Genomic DNA, 23614 nt, shown 5'->3' with positions numbered 1-23614 from the left:
AATGTACTCTTGAGTGCTATAATTTTGAGGTAGAATGAGTTAGCCTAAATCTTCATGAAAGAAATTTAAGTGGGCCCAGCTGAACAGAAGGCGAGGCTGTTTGAGTGTCCTCTGCCACATCACAGCAACTTGGCTCACTGGACTCACTTTGTTAGGCTGCCCTAACTGGGTTTCGTTAGTTTATGAGGGTTGAGAAACACAAATGTAGAAAAAATGATAAAAAAGGGATATGAAATGTTCTGGGCATTTGATCAGATTGTCAGATTCTCTCTCCTGATAGCGCTTGACTGCTGGGAGTGTAACTCCACAGAAGACGTGAAGCGTTGAAGGCCATGTCCACGCCAGGGCTGCAGGACGGTCTTTCTCCTAACCAGGTCATGACACCCTCCTTTCAACAAATGTAAGCAAAGGAGCTTTTTGCACAGGGCAGCCCTATGCCGCTGTGTTTACACATCCAAACAAGTCACACGGCCCTGCCACAGCTGCACCAGCCATTTGGCAAAGGGACTGTGAGGGTCACGAGGCAGGACATGCGCAGGGCAGCACCGCAGGATGCTGCAGTGCAGGGTGAAAAAAACCATTCAGGGAGTGGTGAAGTGGCCAAACGATGTGGGATCTCTGGGTAGTGGCATAAAGGATCAGACAAATGGGTTTCTTACAAAGGTAGAGCTTGGGCATTCGCGTCCATGACAACTCTGGGTCTATATGATCCATACATAGCTACAGACTCACCCAACCATGATACAGGAATCTTGTCTCCAGCACTCCCTTCTTTGGGTTAGGTATATTTAAGTCTCAAGCAATAACCCTTGTTAATGAAACAAAATTTTACTAATGTATTTACTATTTAATGTTTGCTTTTATTTGGAAAAGCTATTAATGGTTGCAATAAAATGGCATTTATAATTGCCATTTTCATTATCTATAGCTAAAGAGGCTTGTTTTTTTTTTTTATATACATAATTTCTGTCACATGATTGAAAGTTCTTTCCTCAGTGTAAACAAGAGGTGAGTAATGAGTTAGGAGACTTTAGGATATGGGAAACCCGAGTTCAGAACACAGACAGACTAATAAGTCAAGAGGATGCATAAATCATGGTAAGATTTTGTGCGCTTTGGGATGAGTTTTTCAGCTTATAGGAGCTACTCAGGTGAAAATTAGACTGTTGCTAGTACGGTGTCTTACCGAATTTCATTTCACAGTAGACATCGAAAGCTTCCGAGCCGTTTGGCTTAATAGTGTAAATGCCACTGAGCCGCATGCCGCTATTATAAAGAGCAGTACAGTCAGGAGCAGCACCTGGGAAAACAAACAGCACACCCTTACAAATCCTGCTTTGGATGGGTTAAGTTTTAACCCAGCTTTGTAACTTGGGATAGAGCCAAAGCAAAAACTAGAACAATCTTTTTGGTAATTTTATTTTACAATGAATGTTAGGAAATGGACAGACTGCTTTAGACTTGGTAGTGCAGCTGCCAAGTTGTACGTCGGTTGGACTGCCTATATTTTTTTATGTTTGGCACGGTTTCAATTTAGATAATTTCTGAAAGTTTTTAAGGCCTAAGACTGGACTCTGGCAAATGGACTTTCCTACCCCTTGTGAAGTTCCTAATAAGTACTGTTCCCATTGCTGCGGGTCAAAAAGGCCTCTCAACTTTCAAGAAAATTCTTCAAAATCTTAGAATTGTCCAGCATGAAGTAAATTAGTTCTCTGTTCATACTCTCCAGGACCGGCATCGGCGATGCCAGAAGTGTTGGTAAAAGGATGGTCACAGCACGTGTTTGTTTACAGGGGTGAATGGAGGCTGGAGGTTGAGGACAGGATTGTTGGATGTTTCTCCTGTATATCACCCCAGAGACAAGTACATGTATCATGGGGCTAAGTAGATGATGGCATTTTTTTCCAAAGCAGGAATTCCAGCTCCTTCCCACAGTGCTGTATGTAAAATAAGCATTTTTTGCTTTTAGTCTTTGACTGTTAAACACAAAGCTTTCACAGAGAACACTGCAAATGCCATGTTTTGTGTAGTCATGTCTAGGAGAGAAGGTCTCACCTTCAGATTTGTGTGTCACAACGGTGGCGTTGCGCACAGAGGAGGGAATGGCCTCTGGTTCCGTTTGTTCCCCCGTGAAGGAGTTCTCTGCGAGTTCCTGCAGCTCTATGTGGTTCAGCTAAAACAACCGTAATTACAGATTGTTAATTTCCCAAGGCTCTGAAATCTCTGAACTGATGAGATTCATGTAGCAAGCTGAACAATGTCATACAGAGAATATTTTTTCTTGTGAATGTAATCCTTTAGAATACCCAATTTACAATATAAAAATAACTTTAGAACCACACTGATGGGTTTCAGGTGCATGAATGTCGGCTGTGCCACTGCTCAAACAGGGCAGGATTAATGAGGTGAGTAAATGACCCGTCCTCACCTTAATGGGCAAACAGATTTAACTCATTTCCTCAGGTGGCATCACTTAGATAAATAATACCAACATCTAAAGAGCACAAAACCACCAATTCCTTCAGTGAAATGCATATTCATTTTATAGCCTTCCCTTAGGAATAAATTAAATATGAGCATGTCAGTTGTGCTCAGTGTTACAGTGACACATGTTGAACTGCAGAACGTGGTTCCCTATTGGAGTGAATATCGGAAAAGAAGAAAGAGATAGAATGTAATGATACTTAGAAGACCAATGGAAGGACAATAATATGGTAGATAATAAGAGAAAAAAAGTTAGCAGCCAGAAAATACAGCAGCCTGGTGTTGATAGTGTTTCAAAGCTCTGTTCTTGGTCAGCGTGTGCCCTGGCCATAGACCTCTGCCTGGCAACATAGCAGTCTTTCACCTAAAATGTACATATTTGCAGTCAAAATTGTTTATACCCTCCTCTGCACCCCCAAACTGTGAACAAGAGGGATAGCTGACCCAAATGAATGGGCCATTGGCTCCTTCAGTGTTAGGAGAGATGACAAATTCTGAAAAGAGCAATAGAGATGGTTCCTGTACCTTGTCCTCCAGCTCCATTATTTGATCGTGCTGTCTGTCAAGTTGCACGTGCTGGTCCTCCACGATTTTGAGAAGTTGCTTAATGTGGTTGTCCTGCTGCTCCACGAAAGCCTGAGGGCAGGGAGGAAGGGGAGATGTGGTCAGAAGCAGTGCAAGACCTTCACAACCTTTTGCTGTTGTTATTTTCCTTCCATTTGCATGTCCGGAACAATTGCATTCTGTGAAGCTGACCCTTGATTCAAACTAAATATATGGCACCAGTCAAAAAAGGGAATGATTCCCCACGTTTAGGTTATTAACTTGGGATTTGGGACATCTGGATTCATCTTTCTGTATTGAAACGAATATCCAGTATTTTCTCACACGAATTGCTTAACCTTATGCTTCTGCAAAATACAGTTAATCCTTGTTTTTCCATAGGAAACTTTCTACCCACTGAAATACATGTATGGACATAAAATCTATTAACACTTGCAAGGTTCTTTGGTCCTGGAGGTCATGTGGGTCCTATGGATGTCCCTCTTTTAAGGTCTAAGACAGTTCCTAGGGCGTTGATTTGTAATGAGCTGGTAACATACAAATCTATGGGCCTGGTAATCACATCATTTCCCTGATGGCAGTTTTTTAATCATTATTATTACAGAGTTTCTTAAAGCTAATTTGCAAACAAATACTTGAAAAGATAGAGCCTTATAGTTTCATGATTTTGTCACTGATTTTACTGGGGAATTTTACCACAAAATAAGCAGTATGTCAGATTAAGACATCAGTTCTTTTGTGATTATTGCAGTGAGTTATTTCTCAACATGTACAGTAGTATTACAGTGAAAATGCAGGGAAAACATGAGCGTCTATTACTTAACTACCAATAATAGCATTACAGTTTACTTTGGCTTTGTGTGTCAGAGGCTTTCACAACTCTACTTACTTTGAGTGAAGAAATTTCTTCTGTCTCTTGCGCTGAAGGATGGATAATGGCCAGTTTTGTGACTTTGTCTTCTAGTCCCCATACTTGCTCTTGCAGCTGGATTTTGTTTTGTATGAGGTCTTCGATCTTCAAATTCATCTCCTGAGAGAGATTCTTCATCTCTTCGTTGTTGATTTGCAGTCTGGCTGTAGTTTGTTTGAGCTGTTCTTCTTCTTCTTTGATTTCACTGGTTTGCAGTGAGAGCTCATTAAAGGACCTATCAAAAATGTAAAGTTTCTGAAAGATGTCGTTCATCTGCCCCTTCGTCTTGTGGACAAAGTCTTTAAGACCATGCCCAAGCTGGAGGAGTCCGTTGGCCAAGATTCGTACATCATCTAACATGGCAAATCTCGACTTTGTCTCAGGAGAAGCAGCGGAATCTAAGGAGGAATAATCCTTCTCAGTTCTGGCTGAAAGAGCAAGTGGGGCAATGAACAGAAAGACTAGAATGATTTTCATGTTTTCTGCTCCTTATACTCTTTGTTCAGGATGCAGAGAGTTTTCCTACTAACAGTTTTTGCTGTGTGGCTGTTCTGGCTTGAAGAATTTGATCTATTTATACTTCTCTTCATTTTAGAAGAGGCAGACCAACGAGTTGATCATTAAACTGTGTGTATTTGAACGAATGTAACCCCTCTTGAATGTAGGTTGATATCTGAGAAGATAAAACTGAGAGACGGGCATGGTGCTGATTAAACTGGTTCTGAACTTTTCCATCTGCCAGACTTTCTGTTATAAAAAGTTATTGATGACTTAGTGTTTTTCACACAATGCTTTTTAATAGATTAGTTTTGGGTCATAATCCTGATAAGGACCTAAATTGCTTCTTGTTTGTGTTGTATGATTCCTTTTATTGCCTTGGGAGTATAGAAGAGTTTAGCGTACTTGAAGAGTGCTGGTCGCTGTGTTTAAGGTTGTGCAGCTGCTTGGTAAGCTATGGAAGGGCAGAAAATTCCCAGATGATTCACACCGCTTGATTCTCATTTTGTACCATTTTCTGATGTAACTCATTGTGCTGCAGTGGATTTACTTGTCATCTAGTTCAGATTAAGTGAGAAAGAGGGAATTAGGTCCAGAGATTGCCTGGATGTGATTCTACTATGTTAAGGTTTGTGCAGGGTTTTATAAGGTTTGCACCATATAAAACGTATTCTTTAAGAGCTGCTTTCCAGAGGTAGATGAGATAAATAATATCTCGCTTACATTTCTCACCTTACCATTCTCTTTACTGTTTAAGATTCATACTACATAAAGCAAATCTGCAGGTACTCTGAAATAAATGTCCTATTCTGCAGTGGGTCTCTGCATGGAAGCATGTATGTTTTTTGAGTAGCACTGCGGTATGAATGAAAGGTATTTTTCTTTCTGGAATCACTTATAGCAATCCAAGAAATCAGTCTATGCGTAATATAGTCTGTACTTTGCAGCGTTTTCAGGATTTTGCTTAATTCTTTTCTATTTAATAATTCTTCTTCTGGACCTTTTGTTGTTCATGTACATATGCACATATGATATGAAGCATCAATAGAAAAATTATTTTTAAAATGAAGTTGTTATATGATGAACTTCCAGTGTGATGGAGGCTTGATACTGTGCAGGTAACCTCCCTACCTATAATTAAGTAATGTGAAAGTATTTTAGATAATTGGTGGAGAATATTTCACAGCAGTATGATTAGTTATCTGATTTGCATGGCTTAGGGCTTTATTCCAGAGATCCAGCTTTGACAAGGTTGATTCTTTCACAAGGGATGTCCATGTGGTTCTAGTCTCTGAGAAGCTCTTCAGTGGAAGCCTATCATGCGTTATTAAAATCTGTATATTTTTTTCAGATTAGTTTCTAAAGAAACTAATCGAATCAGTATTTACTCAACCCTTCTAAAAATCTGCTTAAGAAAAAGTGTTCAAACAGTTAGGGTTATTCATGGGACAGGAATCAGCCTGAAGGGTTTGCATTGAATTGTCATTCCTGCAGCATTTTCTCATTTGATGATATCAATGGAAATGTGTAAAAAGCTGTTCAAATGAGGAGGAGGAAAAAAGCATGTGCAGGGTCTGGACTGCTCTTATATTGTACCTTTGTGGGAAGTTCTTAGGGTTCTTAATACTTGAACTCTGAAAAGTTTGATAGTTTTTGCTTTGAATGGTAGACCAAGATACATAACACCTGATAATCCTATTTAAACACGTCCATCCACTTAAGTCCTATTTAAACACCTCCAGTGTTTAAAAGGTAAGATAAGCATGTGATTTTGAAGGATTTGTATTTTCTCATTGGGTTGTCACTTATGTAGATGAAGTCCAGGTATGGTTTTTATCTAGGCCTGACACTGCTCTGTAATAGGGAGCAAAGTCCAGCCTCTGGCATCTGACACAGGGATTTTGAGCTGCAAAACCTGGAAGAACTGCTTGTAAAATTAAAAAAATAAAAATTATATATATGTATATATATTTATATATGTATATATACTTTATACAGTGCACTTCAAAGTACTTGAGTGGCTTTGGTTTTACAGGGTTTCAAATGAATCACTTTCTGGTTTAGCTATTACTCACAGTCAGAAGAAGTCTTTCTCAGTTTACTTTTAAATAGTTTTGAAATTTCCCTAACCCCATCACCCCCAAAAAACCTTTATTCTTAGCTTAGTCTTCAGAAAAACACAGAAAGTTACTCAAGAAAGAGCAGTGACGAAGCAAGTGGAGATCAGACGTTGAACCAGGTTTCTACAGCTGGAGAAGCTGCTGCATCTCACTCTGTGCCTGCTGTTCCTGTGCCAGGCTGCTGCTCACACATGACACTACCAAAAGACACTTTTCCAAAGACAAAAGGCAGTCAAAATGCTCTGATGTCAAATATTAAACAAGCACAAGTAGCTGCCAAGCACGTTTCCATATTAGTGCCAATAAGTGATAAGCTCGCTACAAAAAAACACCCTTAGATATCACAGCAGTCACAGAGTATGTCAGCAAAGCAGGACACAGGCAAGCAAAGGGGAGAAAAACCTTCTGGTGTGATTAAACCCTTGGATTCAGAAGCTGTAGAAACCCTAAGGGGGAATCCAGCCTCTGGGAGCTCTTAGCACAGGCAAGAAAAGATGTGTTATATATAACAAACATGATCCTGAAGATCTTTTGTGCAGCTGGGTGACCCTTATTAAATGGGCTTTAACTGATTTTTATAGTGGAAGTAAAGCAAAGAAAAAGGTCTCTGGGTTTTACTGAAAAGGGAAGGTTTTGTTAAGAGTTAGACATTCCCTCTAGGAGTTAGGATCAGCTCTTAAGGTTTTAATACCTTTATAAAGGGTTTTGCAAAATGGCTGCAATCACATTATATAAATATTTTGCGGAGTGCCTGGTGCCATTGATTCCATGGCTTGGGAAACCTTTGAACTTTAGCTGTTCACTTTATGGAGCTAAAAGTACTTTTGAGATCTGTTTGAGATAATAGCATAAGCTTTGTGTATGTTTTGCATAGCATTGTAATAAATGCACCAGACGCAAGTCCTTGGATTTAGAGCTTCTGGCTGAAACTTTTATTGATAGCAATCTGTAAATAGTATCATCAAGAAGTAGCCGCTGAAAGCATAAGGATTAGCGATCCTTTGGTTTAATCAGCGCATGCCCAGCATGGTTGTTGGTGTTGCAGTGTTATTTTCGTGATCAATCCCTTCTCCTCCCTTTATCTCTTCTGTAGAGAACTGACCACTGTGACATGAGACCTCCTCACGATATCTGGCCCACCAGAAAGTTGCTCTCTCCTCATGTTTCCCAACACTTTTGTACAACAAAGGCCAGGGACTGGTTTTTTTGATTTCTGGATGCTACATTCAGTGCTGTGCCACTTTGCTTTGTCTTTAAAAGCCCAGCGGCTTTGATGTCCATCATCTCAATGAGGCAGCTTCTGCCATCACTTTGCACAGACATTGTTTCACTTTTTTTCTGAGGACAGTGGCTACATCTCTGATGTCTTACAAAGTCTATTTAGCCTAGGTTTTCGTACACACAAATAATAAGAACTTGAGATGTAATGCGTCAAAGGAAAGAGGGTAACAGAGGAGAAACAGAGAAGCCTCCCAGGGCGGCTGTAAAACAGGGACACTGGTTTCTTTAAGAAATTTCTAATTTTCCTATTGTTTTTCATCTGTGAGTGTCTGTGGCTCCTGTAACTGTGCTTACAGCAGGCAGGAATATCTGCAGCTTATACCTATGTAGGGTAAGGTAAAATTGGATTTTTTGTTTGAGGTCACATTCTGATGTGCAAACAGGGGAATTTCCTCCCCTCTCTTTATTTAAATTCTCAACAAAAGGATGATAGAGGAATCCTGTGGAGAGAAGCTGCCTGCACAGGAGCAAGCATTCAACTCTCTGCTGTCTTACAGTGGGATCTGTGCATCTGAACTCCCCTAACGAACGTGAGCTTCTTCCTAATGAAATGCAGAATATCGGGGTTGGTGCTGGTTGTTACGAATGCCAAGCCTGATATATAACATCAGCTCTAACATCTGTTTGTAGGGCTCTAGCACCCTCTTTCTAGAGTGGCATCCACCTCGTGAAATGTCTCCTTTGCTCCCAGCAGCAGAGGCGGTATGAGAACCACAAGCTCAGTCTAGATTCATCTCTGCTCTTCAGCATAAATCAGTCCTAAGTGTAAGACTGCCTTTAATATAGGATCCTGTAGCCTGGCTTCACAAATACATTAAATCCTTCTCTTAAGCACTAATAATACTTAATAAAAATTTTATGAGCAATGTACATTCTAGAGTAAATTTTCATATCCATTTTCATTTTAAAAAGAACATCGAGGAGCAAATGTATTCATGCCAGAACAAAGTAATTTAGTAGAGTCACAAAAACGGCACAGGCCCCCTCTGAGATAGTAAGAGAACCTTCAGTAGGCAAAGCGACCAGTGGGGATGAGATTCAAAAACTTAATTCAGCATGAAGGACTTGAAAGGGAAGAAATTCCCACATGCCAGCAAAGGATATTCCTCTGTCTGGCAGGGTGAAAAAGAGCCTGGCTTCATAGCGCTGCCCCATATAGCTTTCTGGAGCTGTACAGCTGGGCTGCTGCCTATAGGTGCCAACTTGGAGGAGGGACCTTTTTTTCAGGGGCTCTTAGAGAATTCCTCAGGACCAGCATTAGCTTGTGTCTTTGAGGTTGGGAAAACCCGTGGATATCGGGAAGTGAATGGAATTGCCATCAGAATCAAGTTCTCGGATGGGATTAATTTGCCGAAATGTTGACATAAAGTGCAACTTCCGACAGTCTAGGGCAGCCAACCTTCTTCTTCCCAGCTGGTCCTTCAGGAGAGTGACCCACTGCTGGCACAGTGCAGGTGCTTCGAACATCCACGGCATCTAAAAACGCACCAGGTACCTTCACTGAGCAACCAAATCGCCGTTCTCACGACAATCAAAAAAAAAAAGAATCTTTTTGTTTTCAGTCTACTGTTGCCAGCACTCCATAGTGGCTGCTTTATTACACTTAAAATGTTGTCCTGCTGTGCTCCTCACTGCAGTTTTCCGTGCCCATCTGTTGTCTCTTGTCTCTCTGGGACAAGGAACAGTTGGAAACTACTTACAAATTGTATTTAGATTCACTGAATAGTTCCCGAAGGGGGACAGAGGGGAAGGAAGCCTCTTTTTCCTCTTGACTTGCAAGCCAGGGCTTGTTATGGAATTGGTTGCTTCAGTATTTGGGTAAATGCAATACGTCAGTGTTTTATCCCGAGCAGATGGAAGGCAGAAATGTGAACTTCTCACCTACCGTCGGGCTGCCGAGGAGCCCCTGGTGAGCATTGCTCTTGATCCTTCTTATTGGAGCCGTAGGAGCTGGGATATCCAAAGGGTGATGATGCTGGTCTGGTGGGCAGGGTGGTGTGGGAGATGGAGAGGGGATTTACAGGCTGACTTTTAAAAGATGTTTAATAATTCACACACTTTTACTTATTTGGAGGCAAAAGAAGGTATATTTCCTTTGAATAATTGCATATGTTGAGTGGAATGGTTCAGAGGTTGTTGACTTTTTTGGTTTTGTAGGGACATGCAAGGGACTTTCTGTGGTATAAATTACTTGCTTAAAAGACAAGCGCAGGCTTGTAGTGGACAGTTTTGCTAATGTTAGTGAATGCAACTTGGGCTTTGTTGGCAGGGACTCAGCAGTGCTAAGCGGATGGAAAATATTGCCAAATTTTGCATCTTAGAATTGAATAGAGTAGAATAATTTCAGTTGGAAGAGATCCTCGGGATCATCGAGTCCAACCATACCCTAACTCTAGCACTAACCCATGTCCCTAAGAACCTCATCTAAACGCCTTTTAAAACCCTCCAGGGATGGTGACTCCACCACTGCCCTCGGCAGCCTGTTCCAATGCCTAACAACCCTTTCCAGGAAGAATTTTTTCCCGATGTCCAATCTAAACCTCCCCTGGTGCAACTTGAGGCCTTTTCTTCTTGTCCTATCACTTGCTATCACTGTTGTGTTTAAAGTAATCATAGACTTGGAGAAATGGACCTGGAAGAGGCCTCCAAAATGTGTGCCCCCCTGCCCCCTGGCAAAGGTTGAGGTTGCCTATAAACTGATCCGGACAGGTGTCTGCCTCACCTATCCTCAAAAAATAGCGGAAAATGCAGATTTCACACCCTCACTGAGCAGTTTATTCTACTGCTCAGCTAGCCTTACAGTCAGAACATTTTCCCTCATACCTCACCTAAATCTCCGGTGCTGCAGTTTCAGCCCAGTATGCCCTGTCATATTCTCTGTGGATGTGATGGTGATTTAATCACTTTGATCTTTGCAGATGTTCTTTAGATACCTGGAAGTGTTGACATTAGCCATGGCCCCAGCTGTTCCCTCAACACTAAACACTCCTGGCTTGGTCTGGCCAAAGCTCCCAGCTATTCTTGTGTCTCAACTGTGAGTTTTAGTTGATTCTCATCCTTCCCAAAGTGTGGTGTTCAAGTGTGAAACTGGAGACACCATGACCTGAGTCATTGCAAAGATTGCATGTCATCTGTTGAAGCTGCAGATTCCCATTTAGTTAAATCTGTTTTCAGAGAAGAGGTGTAACCTGAAGTCATCCTGATGTAAGAGTTTAAAAATGAAGGAAGAAAAAGAACCAAGGACAGGTCACAAGGAACTTATTGAACAGAAACCAACACTTTGTGTTAAGCAAATAAACATTTCTCAGTGCTTTTCTATTTGTATGTTTTCTTACCACTTGAACTTCTTAGATTGTACAATCACTGTAAAATTTTTAGATATATTTTCCAAGCACCCTTATAAGCAGGAACTATTTCAAAATACGATGGCAGTTTAAAAAATACGATTTTTGATGTCTAAAATAAAGAGTCATTATGAAAATGCTTGTGCGCTTTTCTTGAAGAGAAGACCCCGTGGCCAACAGAAAACGTCAAACCATTCACTTTGACTCAGATTGTTTCCATGGAGGTTTAAATAACAGATTAATAAAGATTAAACTCTCTCATTCTCGCACTTGATGCCTTTGTCTCTTGCAGGAATCTCCTTTATGTCTACCCTCAGAGTCTTAACTTCGCCAACCGCCAAGGATCTGCCAGGAACATCACTGTAAAGGTCCAGTTCATGTATGGAGAGGACACCAGCAACGCGATGCCGGTGAGGGGCGAACTCTGTGCTCCATGTGAATGCTGCATGCCACAAGGCAGAGTACACGTTGCAGTCGTAAAATCCCTGTGTTAAAGAAAACCTCACTGAAATATATTTCAAAATAGCAAGTTCAGGGGAATATAAAATGGCAATATTTCAGAACAAAGAGTTACATTTGTGTAGAGTTCGTAGAGCAACAGTGTAGTAGCTAGTATTTTTAATCTGAAATGTTTGCAGTGGACACCCTTGTGTTTGGAACAGCATCTTTGCTTCCATGCCAAAAAAATGAAAGGTGATACTTACACTTACGTTAGAGCCAGAAGTGACCAGCACTGGGTGAAGATCTGTGTAGGATTGGTTACAGTCATCATTTCTTCAGCCAGATCTGTGTGCATGTGTAACTGGGATTATTAAAACTGTGAACTCTTCAGTGACCGAGTAAAACGTTGCATATAAGTGAAGGGGCACGTAACGAGCAGACGTAACTGTACACAGCTTCAGAGACTTGTGAATGAAACTGTAAACGTCTCTGCAGGATTATGAAAAAAATTTTTGGCACAGTCTTACAAGATTTCTGCGTTGTTGTTTTTTTTCTTTTTGGCAGGTCATCTTTGGCAAATCAAGCTGTCCTGAATTTTCCAAAGAAGCGTACACAGCTGTGGTATATCACAACAGGTAAAACACATGGCAGCTTGTGAAAGATGTTGCCCTGTATGGGTAGTGTGATCCCACCCAAAGGAAGTTTTACTGATGTAAAATTATTTAACGGTGACTATCTACATAGCACCCTCAACAATTGCAGTGACAGCTGATACTGTTGTTAGAGTTTTGTGATAACTAGGAGGTGGAGTCTTTGTTTGATCTGGTACAAATCAAGAGTATTTTGTCAGGGACTATGATCCTGAGCACGTAGCTCAGCTCAGCAGATGCTGTTAAGTGCAAGCTTCAAGTTAGTAGGCATGAAGATCTACGTTATAAACTTATGTTAGCATGTACGTTGTGATTTTGATGGAGCCATTTAGGCTTTAATTAGAAACTGGAATTACTTGGTCTTGAAAATAATTTTGTTGAGGTAAGGATTGCTGAATCTGGCCTTGAGGTGTTGATAGTCCTTGTAATTCTTCCAGCGAGAGATGTCCCAGCAGAGAATCCTGTCCTGCAGGCTGGGGGTTGTGGTGGTCTCCACCTTGAGACAAGAGTTTGTTGCTCATGGGGAGCAGCGAAAATGAAATTCAGAAAATGAAGCTTTAACCCCTTGGGATAGTCCATAAACTTCCTTCCCCCCATATATGTTAACTCCAAGGAATTAGAGTTGAGCATGAGATAGTAAAGCACATGGTTTGTATTGGTGATTCAGCTGAGCGTCTGGTCTCTGCACAGATCGCCTGATTTTCATGAGGAAATCAAGATTAAGCTTCCAGCCACTTTAACTGATCACCACCACCTGCTTTTCACCTTCTACCATGTCAGCTGCCAGCAGAAACAAAACACTCCCCTGGAGACTCCAGTTGGATACACTGTGAGTGGCTTCAGTCTTGATGTGTTTCAGCACCGGGTATATTCGTAATCCAGTTGTTTGCAATTTTTTCACTATTGCTGTCAGCTCATACACCATTGCAGAATTTGACAGTCAAGCTTGCGAAGTTAAAAAAAGCCTTAGAAAAATATGTTTTTGTTTTTTCTTTTGTTAATTCCTTCTCCTTAAAGTGGATACCAATGCTTCAAAATGGACGGTTAAAGACCGGTCAGTTCTGCCTCCCTGTTTCACTGGAAAAACCACCACAGGCTTATTCAGTGCTGTCTCCAGAGGTGAGTTGTTCTTCATGCAGGAGAATACTTCTGTTAAAAAGTGAAAGAATGCACGTGTGTGTGTGCATGTGTATTTTTAACTCATAGGTTATTTCTTAACTATTGTTAATTTTAGACAAGTGTGTGTGTGTGTTTGTGTGTGGGCACGTGTGTGATCTGACAACAAAATCAAAAGAAATGGCACTTGTAATTAGAAATGCCTTAGCTCTGGTTTCTGGCACATCCTCAGCTCATCTTTCTGTTAACCTGCAGGTTCCGCTCCCTGGGATGAAGTGGGTGGATAACCACAAAGGGGTTTTCAACGTAGAAGTTGTCGCTGTATCATCCCTCCACACTCAGGTAGATGTTAAGAGCAGTCATTGAAATAAAAAGAGTTTGATAGTCTTTTGACAGTTGAAACACTGTCAAAGTTGATACTGTGAAGAGTATAGTAATTACTTGTAGTGAAATTACAATCTTATTTTCAGTTCTGAGCAAGCAGACCTGTTATTCCACATTCTGCTGTGAGTATATTTGAGAAATTCTGCTTAAAGATGTGAGCAGTTTGGCCTTTATTCACAGGAGGTGAATGGCCAACAGCGTTTTCAGACCTCAGACTGTTGTTTTTAATACAACAGATCTAATGTACAGTCCAAGCATATGATGTTTTCTTGTTTTTTCTTTTCCTCTGTGCCTCTTTTGTTCCACTATGTATTTTCCATCTTTCTTTGATTTGGAAAGAAAGATGGCAGTCATTTTGACTAATCATTTCAACTTTAGTTTTATTAATTACCAGTATGTCATTTGGTGGGTTTTTTTGGTGTATTCTATTTGTGTTGTAAATAGTAACATAATTTTAGTACATTTTTGTCTGTTTTACTAACAATCTGTGGGTCCTTTATTTTTGTGCTGACAACCTCTGGACATTGGCTGATTTCAGTTGAATTAGACATGTGGGCAGAGCTCTCCAAGATGTTGAGTTTCTGCTAATTTTGTCAGATTAAATGGTCAGGCAGAAGAATGAGGGAGAGAATCTATCCATGAGGGGCAAATCCATAGAAAGCAGAGTTGCTTTTGGAGCTTCTTGCTGATTATAGGTTTTTTTTGCTTGTATGTAGGACCCTTACCTTGACAAGTTCTTTGCACTTGTCCATGCTCTGGATGAGCACATGTTCCCTGTGCGAATAGGAGATATGAGAATTATGGAAAACAACTTGGAAAATGAACTGAAGAGCAGCATTTCAGCTTTAAATTCCTCTCAACTGGAGCCGGTAGTGCGATTTCTTCATCTCCTGCTTGACAAACTGATTCTCCTGGTAGTAAGACCTCCTGTCATTGCAGGCCAAATAGGTATTCTTTTTAAGTTTTATAGAGAATTACATAGCTGAAAGTTTGACACTTCCAATTTTATCATATTTATGTATAAATAAAAAAGTCCAGTTTTATGCTTTATTTTTGTGCCACTAATATACCCTGTATCTTCAAAATAAAACATGCTGGCATCGAGATCAGTGGTGATATACACAGAGCAATATCTAATACAGAGGTTTCTAAGAATGGCTAGTAATTTGATGTCCAAGTTGAGACACCAGAAAGAGGTCTGGCTTTCATGAGCTGAGTGCAGCATTTTCTTAGTGCCGAAGCCTATTAAGGTGTCACCACGCTGATATTCAGAAACTATGAACTTCAACCTTACTAGTCACCTTGGAAAATCATGAAGTAGGTCAGATAAGAGGATACAGATGCTGTATGTTCTTCCAGCTATTGTGGGTCTGATACTGTCAGTATGAATCATCATTCCTTTTGCTCCCTGTTATGGGTTATGCTCTGGCAGTATAAAAAATCTCAGGTGGAAGTCAGGATTAGTTCCTTAGTATTTAAAATAGCAATTGAGAGCTTTTTAGGAAACTTGAGTTTGGACATGCTGCTTTAAATACAGCAATTATTTATTTTGGAAAGGTTATCTTTTTTATTTTACATTTTAAAGCTCTTTCACTTTTCAAATGTTCTATATTGGTTTAGTTTGTCTGTATGGAGCATTGAGGACATTAGTGTCTAGTTTTTTACAAAACTACGATTTACGGTCTCCAGCAGCTGTCTGCTTCATCCCTTATTTGTTCAGAATATCTGCTTTGGTCCACGTGTAGATTTCTGTGGTCATTTTTGGAACAAGTTTTTTTCCAAAACAGAATGGAATAGTTCTTTTTGATGCAGCTTAAGTTTTGGCTAAGGCTTAAATGGAGGAAATAAATTAACTGAGAAAAGTGTGATAAATATCCAAAGGATATTATCCATCAATTAAACAAGGACTTGATCTCATTACCATTGCAGTTGATGACCAAAGTTGGTCTGATTCCAGAAATCAGGCCTAAGTTGATTAAATTTGTTATTAATAAAATTGAAGCTTATCACCTCAACACCTGTCCTCCTGTCAAGCTGTTTATTAGGCCCAGTTCAAACCCCAGGTTCAGTTTTTATGAGAAATGCTTCCTATACTCTTGACAAGCTTCACTATGTATATTTTAGAAGGTGAACAAAATGCACATTTAGGATTTGCTCATGGCTACGTCTACAGTTTAAACCTCCTCACTTTTCACTTTCAGTTAACCTGGGTCAAGCATCTTTCGAAGCGATGGCATCCATCATAAACCGGCTTCACAAGAACTTGGATGGAAACCAGGACCAGCACGGCAGAAACAGCCTTCTCGCTTCCTATATTTATTATGTTTTTCGCCTACCAAATACCTATCCCAACTCACCATCACCAGGTATCTCTTTTATTTCAAGTCACAGTTTGTTAAAAGTGGCAGAAATTGCCTGCTGGCAGGTGCTCTGGAGCTCCAACTGTATGGCTGGATCCCAGCCAAGCCCTATTATTAACTTTCTCTACGATCCAGTGTAGCCATTTACAAGATTAGTTTAATTACAGTTAGCCATGTCAGAGATTTAACTGTTTGATGATCTTAAATAGCAGTATCACTACTGAAAAACTGCGAGGTTAAATTATGGCAAAATACTTGTTTTTTAGTTTTGTTTTCAGTGGCAAGTAGACAGACATAGAACACTCCTGGCCTCTCCTGCCTCCCTGTCTCCCTCACTAGTAGTTTTGAACTTTAATCCAGTTCCAGCAAAAGTTGATATGCTGGCAGAGTAGTGTGATATTCTTGAAAACTAATGTCTGGGTATGGGAGGGAAGCAAATTAATTCCACCCTTGCTGAGAACAAGGGATGTATCTGCATGGGGAGGAGGCAGTGTGAGTGACAGCCACAGAAAACTGGACTTCGGAAGAGCTGTTGTGCACAGCACTTGCTTCTTGCATGGAGCAGAAAACCTCTGGGAGGGGTTGGGAAGGTTGTGTACTTAAAATTGTGCCCAGTTCAGTGTTTTTTGAGTCTGAGGTCTGGCAAATAGCCCTTTAATTAAAGACATACCTCACACTGGCTGCCTAAATCCACAGAAAGCTTCCTGCTTCCCACAGATTGACGGATAAAATAGCTTTTTAATCCCATCCCTTTCTCCCTGCTGCTTGCCTGGGAGAACCAGGCAGGGGAAGGCACAGGGAAGGTTTCATTACTGGCTGTACAAAGGATTTGCTGCCTCAGACTGGTGTAAACAGTGGGGATCAAGGCTCTGGGCGATGTTCTAATAGGATGTTCTTTGATGACATTGCAGGTCCTGGTGGCTTGGGGGGATCGGTGCATTACGCCACCATGGCTCGATCTGCCGTCCGACCAGCGAGCCTGAATTTGAACCGCTCGCGGAGCCTCAGCAACAGCAACCCAGACATATCTGGGACCCCCACCTCGCCGGACGATGAAGTTCGCTCCATCATTGGCAGTAAGGTACGTGAGCGCCACTGAGGGTCTTGCGGGAACTTCAGCATCTTTTATTTAACCTTTAACGAAATAACGGGGAAGTTTCTGTGATGTTTTTTTTTTCTATGAAAAGATGTTCTTACTAATGGCTCCTTCTCAGACTTTTTCTGTCAGTTACTGATAGCACTCCTGAAACTCCACTCCTTGAAAATAGTTGCTGATCTCTCTGACTTGCTGGAGACCATCCTGGCAGTGTTAGTTCCATATGTGTGGTGGCCAGGGGCAAGAGAATGGATTTACCACCTCACTTTACACAGGGCCAGCTGCTGTATTCTCTCACAAGCTCTGTTAATCTCCCCAAATCTTACATCCTCTACTTTGTTGCCCTGTGGTCCCACACTTGCCTCCCAAACCAAAATTCTCTCTTCTCCTCTGCGTTCAGCACTAACTGCTGCTCAGATGCTTTCTCTACTACTCATGTCCAGAGCAGGTATCATGCACACAGCAGGAGTATTCCTGCTTCCTGCACAGACCAGAGAGGATTTTGGATGATTAGTGAGTGAGCCATGGTCTGGCTGACTGAGCTGCAGTGTGAACTTACGGTGTGATAACTGTACCCACCATGGCTCCCCCCACCTATAAGTGACTTTTGTAGAATCATAGGATGGTTTGGGTGGGAAGGGACCTTCCTAGCTCTCCCAATGCCACCGCTGCCATGAGCAAGGACATCTTCACCAGCTCAGGTTGCTCAGAGCCCCGTCCAGCCTGGCCTGGGATGTCTCCAGGGATGGGGCATCCACCACCTCTCTGGCCAACCTGGACCGGTGTTTCATTAGTGCAGAGCATCTGACATGGTCTTACTTTGGCTTTTAAGAGCTCAGTATATGCAGAAAGGCCCATCCCTCTCTGGTGACTTCCCAGTACACAGGACTGCTCTAGTTCTGATTTGAACACTTCCCTCTTGTGCTTAAAATATGTGGGATGAGCCAGCACAAACCTGCTGTGTGGGTAATTCCCTTCCCTGAGAGGGCTGCGTTACCTTGATTGGGGTTCTCTTTTTTAATCTTCAGACTGTGATAACTTACACCAAGGTGAGGCTTTCTTACCTGTGACCCATTGCTCTTTCGGCACAGATGAATTCCTGAGCCCTTTCAGAGATCTGTTACGTTTGATCCTTCGGAATCAGTGAGCAAGTTTGTCAGTAAAGCCGTCAGCCTGACCAGACAGGCTTGGCACTGCTTGGTCCTGGGTTTTGTAAGAGCAAGCAAAACATAGTTTCAGAAAGAGGTTACCAATTTTAAATGAATAACAACATAAGTTGCTGACCAAATAAGAGACTGAAGAAGTGTGGGCAGGCAAATCATTATTTCTTACATCAAAGTTTGGACTTAAAAGTCTTAAAATATTTTAAAGACCACTTCAGTATCTTGCTAATTAAACAACCCTGACCTTTTGTGAAATGCCGTAGGCACTGATGTGCATATGGAATTTACACAGGCTATCAGAAGTTTAATGCATGCTGGCTTAGTGAATAATGTCACAATGCAAAATGAAGAGAGCTTTTCTTCTAGAGATGTACTCCAGGCTTTAAAGAAAATCCTATTCTGTGGATAATTGTTACGGGAAAAGTTTCCTTTAGGGCAATCTGAGCGTCAGAAATTAAGCTCAGTCCTGACTACACAGAATTTTGGTTGAACAGAATTAATTTCTGCTTGTTAGTAGACAAAAGTAAGACACTTCTTGAGATCCTGAAATGAGTGCAATATGGGTGCAATAATTCCTGGTCTGTTTCTCTGAGTAATGGCTTAGGCACATATACTCAAATAGGGAACTTGAACTTCAAACTAGAATTTATCGTGGGAGATTTCTGCTTTAAAAATAAGTAAATAAATAGTGTTTCGTTGTTTGATGGAAGTTTTTGGAGTCCAATCCTAAATTGTTTTTTTATTATAATGTAAGATATTTGATAAGTTGAGTCAATATGCTTTAAGTCTCCCCTATATCAACTTCTTTCTTAATTCTTTAATTTCTTAAACCCATCCCCTTTACAGAATTGGGAAGATTTCTGTTTATTTTCATAACAGAGGAGATTTCAGGCCTGTCACTTATTTTGCCTTCATTTATGAATCGAGCCCATGTGCTAAAGCAAATTTATTAAGTGTCTAAAAAGACCTGTGATAAGATTTTACACTTTAAATGTTCCTGAAATGTTGGAGATGTGCTGGGAAAACAATGGATTGTGGAGTTTCATTGCTCTGACGGGATTTTCACAAACGTGTGTTATGTTCCTGCACAGATCTGGCTGTGCAGGTTGAACCCCAGAGATAGAACAGAATTTAATAGCAGTGTTGTGAACTTCTGAGTGACTCTGTCAAGCAAAAGGAAGAAGCTCCTATACTCTTATTTTCCAAGGGGGAAAAAATCTTTCCCATTTCAAATTTTTACAAAAATGCTTCTGCAAACACAGTATATGTTCAACTTTATCCTCAAGACCAGAGCAACTTGATTAGAAAGCTTGTGAGCAGAATTGTGAGTGTGATAATGGCATTTTCAAAATTAGACCTGATTTTACAAAACATAAAGTTAGTTCAGCATTCTGCGAAGTCCTTTCGGCTTTAATTCACTGTGAGCAAAATAAAGCATGTTTATGGGTCTGAGCAGGGCAGAGAGCTTTGATTTATTTCTTTCAAAAAGTAACTGAGATTAAAATTCTCTCTTTATGTGTGTTAAGTATTTTTTTATTGGACATATTAAGAAAAATTACAGCGTTGCTGTACTCTGCATAGAGGATAGCTCAGTGGATTAATGGTTCGAATCCCAGGATACAGCCCTCACGCTGGGTTCAACCTTGAGGTGGATTTTTCTTGGCTGAGAGAAGCAGATTGTTGGGCTTGCTGGACTTTGCAACTGGTGATAATTGCTGCAATGAAGTGGGCTGCACCTTTGCTTCATGGATTGGGAAAAAGCTGTAAGTTGGCACAGAAACAGGGATGGAAGCTCTCGCTCAGGTGAGGGTTGAAATCCAGGTGTGGAATTTATAAGGAACTGCTATTTGGCTGTGGCATTGCAAAACTGCCTCTGTTAGAACTGGTTCCAGGGACCCAGGAAAATCCACTGCATCCCACTGAATGTTCCTGACTTGGGAGCAGCCTGGATGACAACCACATTTTAATTTTTCCATTTTGTATTTCTGAGTGGCTTGAGAGGAAAAGAGAGCAGAGGGAGAGGAGGGATCCACAGTCATTTTGCCCATATGATCCATTGCAGGAGTAGAACTTGAAGTACAAAATAGATTGAGCTTTTAAAAAGCAGGATGATTTTTCCTTGGTTCCAGAAAAGGTGTGTGCTCCTTCCTCTCTTTTCCACACTGCCCAGAGAAAATAGCCAAATTTCCACATGAAATCATGTTTGCAGGGTCACTCTACCAGCAGTGCTGGATTTTTATTCTGTGAGCAGAAAGCCCTGTGAGAGCTGACAGATTCTTTGAAGTGTTTCACCATTTCCGTAGGATTTGTAGAGCTTATAGACTGTGGGCTAACGAGTAATCTACCTTAAAAGTGCTGGAAACCTCAGAGAGCATCCTTTGTGGTTTTCACATCTGTGCACCAGTTTCTGTCACACTGTAAATCTCAGCTGGCTCCATCTACTGAAACGAATTGATTTAAACTGACCAAAGTGAGATTTTTTTTCAGGAGGAGGAGCGTTTTTGAATGTCAAAAGTTACAATAGGAAGGGTTGGACCAGAGCTGTCGACAGTATTAATGTGGTGTATGTGTGTGATGAGATATAAAATAATCCTCTGAACTAAAATGTCTCAAGAGACACCTGAGAATTCAGGCTGCTTTAACAGCGCTAACTGGCGACGTGTTAGCTGCTTTGATTGCTTTTAAGGACTAAACTTTGACTACTGTATGGCATGCAACATGTAATATTTCTTTCCTTTCCCAACTGCTTTCTATTACATGCCCAGGGTTTAGACCGCTCCAATTCCTGGGTAAACACTGGTGGTCCAAAAGCAGCCCCATGGGGATCCAACCCCAGCCCAAGTGCAGAGTCAACACAGGTGGTGTCCTCGGGAGAGGTTTTTCTGGATTTGTTTTCCCTGATGTTTCCTTGTAGCGTATCTTCCTTTCAGTGTACACTGTGATTTTGTTGGTTTGTTTTTTTAATTATTACTTTTTTTTTCTTAATTTATTCCTGGAAAGCTTTGAGTTTTATTTTATAAATTAGCATCTTCTCCCCCACCACCTCACCACACTGCATGAAAAACCTCAAAATGCGTGAATGTGTCCCCTTCTTTCATTTCAGTGGTTGCTGGTCTGTGAAATGTAAATGCTGTGACTGCTTTTCTTTTATTTTCTTTTGTTTTTTTTCTCTCTCTCTCTCTTTCCTAACACTAGTTTCAGCTTCAGGTGGAGCACATTTCTAAGTGGGAACATTAATCACAGCTTCATAGTTTTGTCCATGTTTGCCATTTCTTTTGATGTTGTGAACCATTTTGCCATTTTCATCAAGCATTTAGTATTCATAGTCAAGTAATCCTTCATGACTGTTTGAGTGGAATATTGTTAAACCAAAATTGGTACCCATGTAAAATTCTCTCTTAAAACATGTAAATTTAAGTGCTGGAACCAGTGACTAGGGCGGATTGTATCTGTTCTGTGCTGCAAAGTATGAAAACTTCATAGCAGCTTCAGTCAGAAAGACTTAATTTATTTAGCCCCCGTTGCCTGCTGCTTTCCACTGCATGGTTGCCTTGAACATACCTCTCAACTGTGCCTCCTTTCCAGTTTATCGCTTATCCAGAATTAGCCTGAGTTCACTTGCACTCACGGCAGATTATTTCCATCAGAACCAGAACTTCAGTAATTTTCCTATTCCCTGTGCCAGTAGCAGCATCGCTCTGGGGCACATCCCCACGTGCTCGGTCGCTGGTAGATTGAGAGGTATGGGCTGAAATTACAACTATTACCGCCTTGGACATATGCATGTTGAGAAAATACAGCGATTAAAAAGTTTCATGCTTTGCAGCATTAAGTGTCTTTGTGCATAAGAACATGCAGTTATGTAAATAGCCTATATGTCTTAAAACAGTAAAAAGTACTGTCATTTTGTTTAAACCAGATCTGTAAGTGAATGAGAGTTTGAGAATGCATAAAAAGGTGTAAAGACAGTAAAAGCCTACAGTTGGAACAGTATTTTTTTAAACGTACGTTGTCCTTGAGCTGCAAAACCCATCCACAGCAAACTTTAATGTCCTGTCATCATTCATTCATCTCCACTCCGTAGGCTACGGATCGAAGTTGTAATCGTATGTCTTCGCACACTGAGACGTCAAGTTTCTTACAAACATTAACAGGACGATTACCAACCAAAAAGGTAGATTTCAGTGAAGACAATTGATTTTGTGGGGCAGGGAGGTCAAGTCATTCTGAAAACATGATGCAATCTATTATGTTATTTATAGCCTGAGTTTTTCTGAGGTCATTAGGAACTGCTGTTGCTTAACACCTCTGAATATCCAGGCTGTAGTGAATATGAAGTATTCTGGCAGAGTTGAATTGGGAAGAATAAAAATGATCAGAAGTAGCTTGTCTGATTTAATGTCCATATTGTTTGGAGCCAGTTTATTGCTGGCTTCCAGAAAACATGAATAGCGCTGTCTAGACATGTAAATGATACATTTTTGTGTGCAAAATTATAATGCGTTAGCTGGCAAGATCCTAAAAAGATCCCGACAAGATCCTAATAAATGTCAGAAAGGCAAAACGCCTGACTTTTGTGTAATGAAAATGTGATCACTGCCAATGCCCAGTCTGTGGGTTGGTCCTCCCAAGAAAAGAAATCAAAAAGCTGTTTCTTAGCCCCACGTTTCTTTCTTACTGTTTAAAGTCCTTTCTCACATATAACTGTGTACAAATTGCTTTATGTGTCCACTTTTTACTCCTTTTTCCTGCAAAAATCAGACCAGGCAGAAAGGTAGACTTTTAAACTAAACTCATTTGAGCACCAAACTTTTTTCTTTTTGGGGTGGGGGGGTGGGTGGAAAATTCTTTTGACACTTGAAATTCAATTTTGGAGCGAGATGCTGTGAAACGTTTCTCACATCACATATCATAACATCGTCTTTCATCATTAGCCGGGGATTTCTTTAAGGGATGCCACCACTGCTGTCACGTTCCCAGTTATTTATTTTGCTTAACCTCACTGTTTGCCACACTTCCCATGGACCGTGCTACCATTTCTCACGCGGACTTTTTTGTGAACTGATCGTGAGGCTCAAACTAACTCTGAATTTAATCTGTGTAGCTTTTTCACGAAGAGCTGGCCTTACAGTGGGTTGTGTGCAGTGGGAGCGTGCGGGAGGCAGCCCTACAGCAAGCCTGGTTCTTCTTCGAGCTGATGGTG

The 23614-nt window shown here is 40.9% G+C and overlaps 2 protein-coding genes across 7 annotated transcripts in view; one reads left to right on the top strand and one right to left on the bottom strand.

Annotated features, from left to right (window-relative positions):
- Positions 1-4435, bottom strand: part of ANGPTL3 (angiopoietin like 3) — a gene marked incomplete at both ends in the record, with an annotated part of 7982 nt that extends 3547 nt beyond the window's left edge. Inside the window, 4 exons of the mRNA XM_080348665.1 lie at positions 1187-1300; positions 2056-2173; positions 3010-3120; positions 3938-4435. Of these exons, the coding sequence (XP_080204791.1) occupies positions 1187-1300; positions 2056-2173; positions 3010-3120; positions 3938-4435 (841 nt within the window). The remainder of the gene's footprint in view (positions 1-1186; positions 1301-2055; positions 2174-3009; positions 3121-3937) is intronic.
- Positions 1-23614, top strand: part of DOCK7 (dedicator of cytokinesis 7) — a gene marked incomplete at both ends in the record, with an annotated part of 100095 nt that overhangs the window by 45338 nt on the left and 31143 nt on the right. For 5 of the 6 annotated variants that reach the window (XM_080349040.1, XM_080349042.1, XM_080349043.1 and 2 more), the window contains 11 exons: positions 11494-11611; positions 12207-12277; positions 12983-13121; positions 13310-13411; positions 13664-13750; positions 14509-14740; positions 15994-16158; positions 17064-17233; positions 21177-21269; positions 22496-22585; positions 23516-23611. In XM_080349040.1, the coding sequence (XP_080205166.1) occupies positions 11494-11611; positions 12207-12277; positions 12983-13121; positions 13310-13411; positions 13664-13750; positions 14509-14740; positions 15994-16158; positions 17064-17233; positions 21177-21269; positions 22496-22585; positions 23516-23611 (1363 nt within the window). The remainder of the gene's footprint in view (positions 1-11493; positions 11612-12206; positions 12278-12982; positions 13122-13309; positions 13412-13663; positions 13751-14508; positions 14741-15993; positions 16159-17063; positions 17234-21176; positions 21270-22495; positions 22586-23515; positions 23612-23614) is intronic. The other variant, XM_080349044.1, reaches the window with a different exon arrangement.

This window comes from Nesoenas mayeri (assembly GCF_963082525.1).
Source record: "Nesoenas mayeri genome assembly, chromosome: 8".
NCBI lineage: Eukaryota > Metazoa > Chordata > Aves > Columbiformes > Columbidae > Nesoenas > Nesoenas mayeri.
The sequence above is the reverse complement of the archived record's forward strand: the minus strand, read 5'-3'. Positions and strand labels throughout refer to the sequence as shown.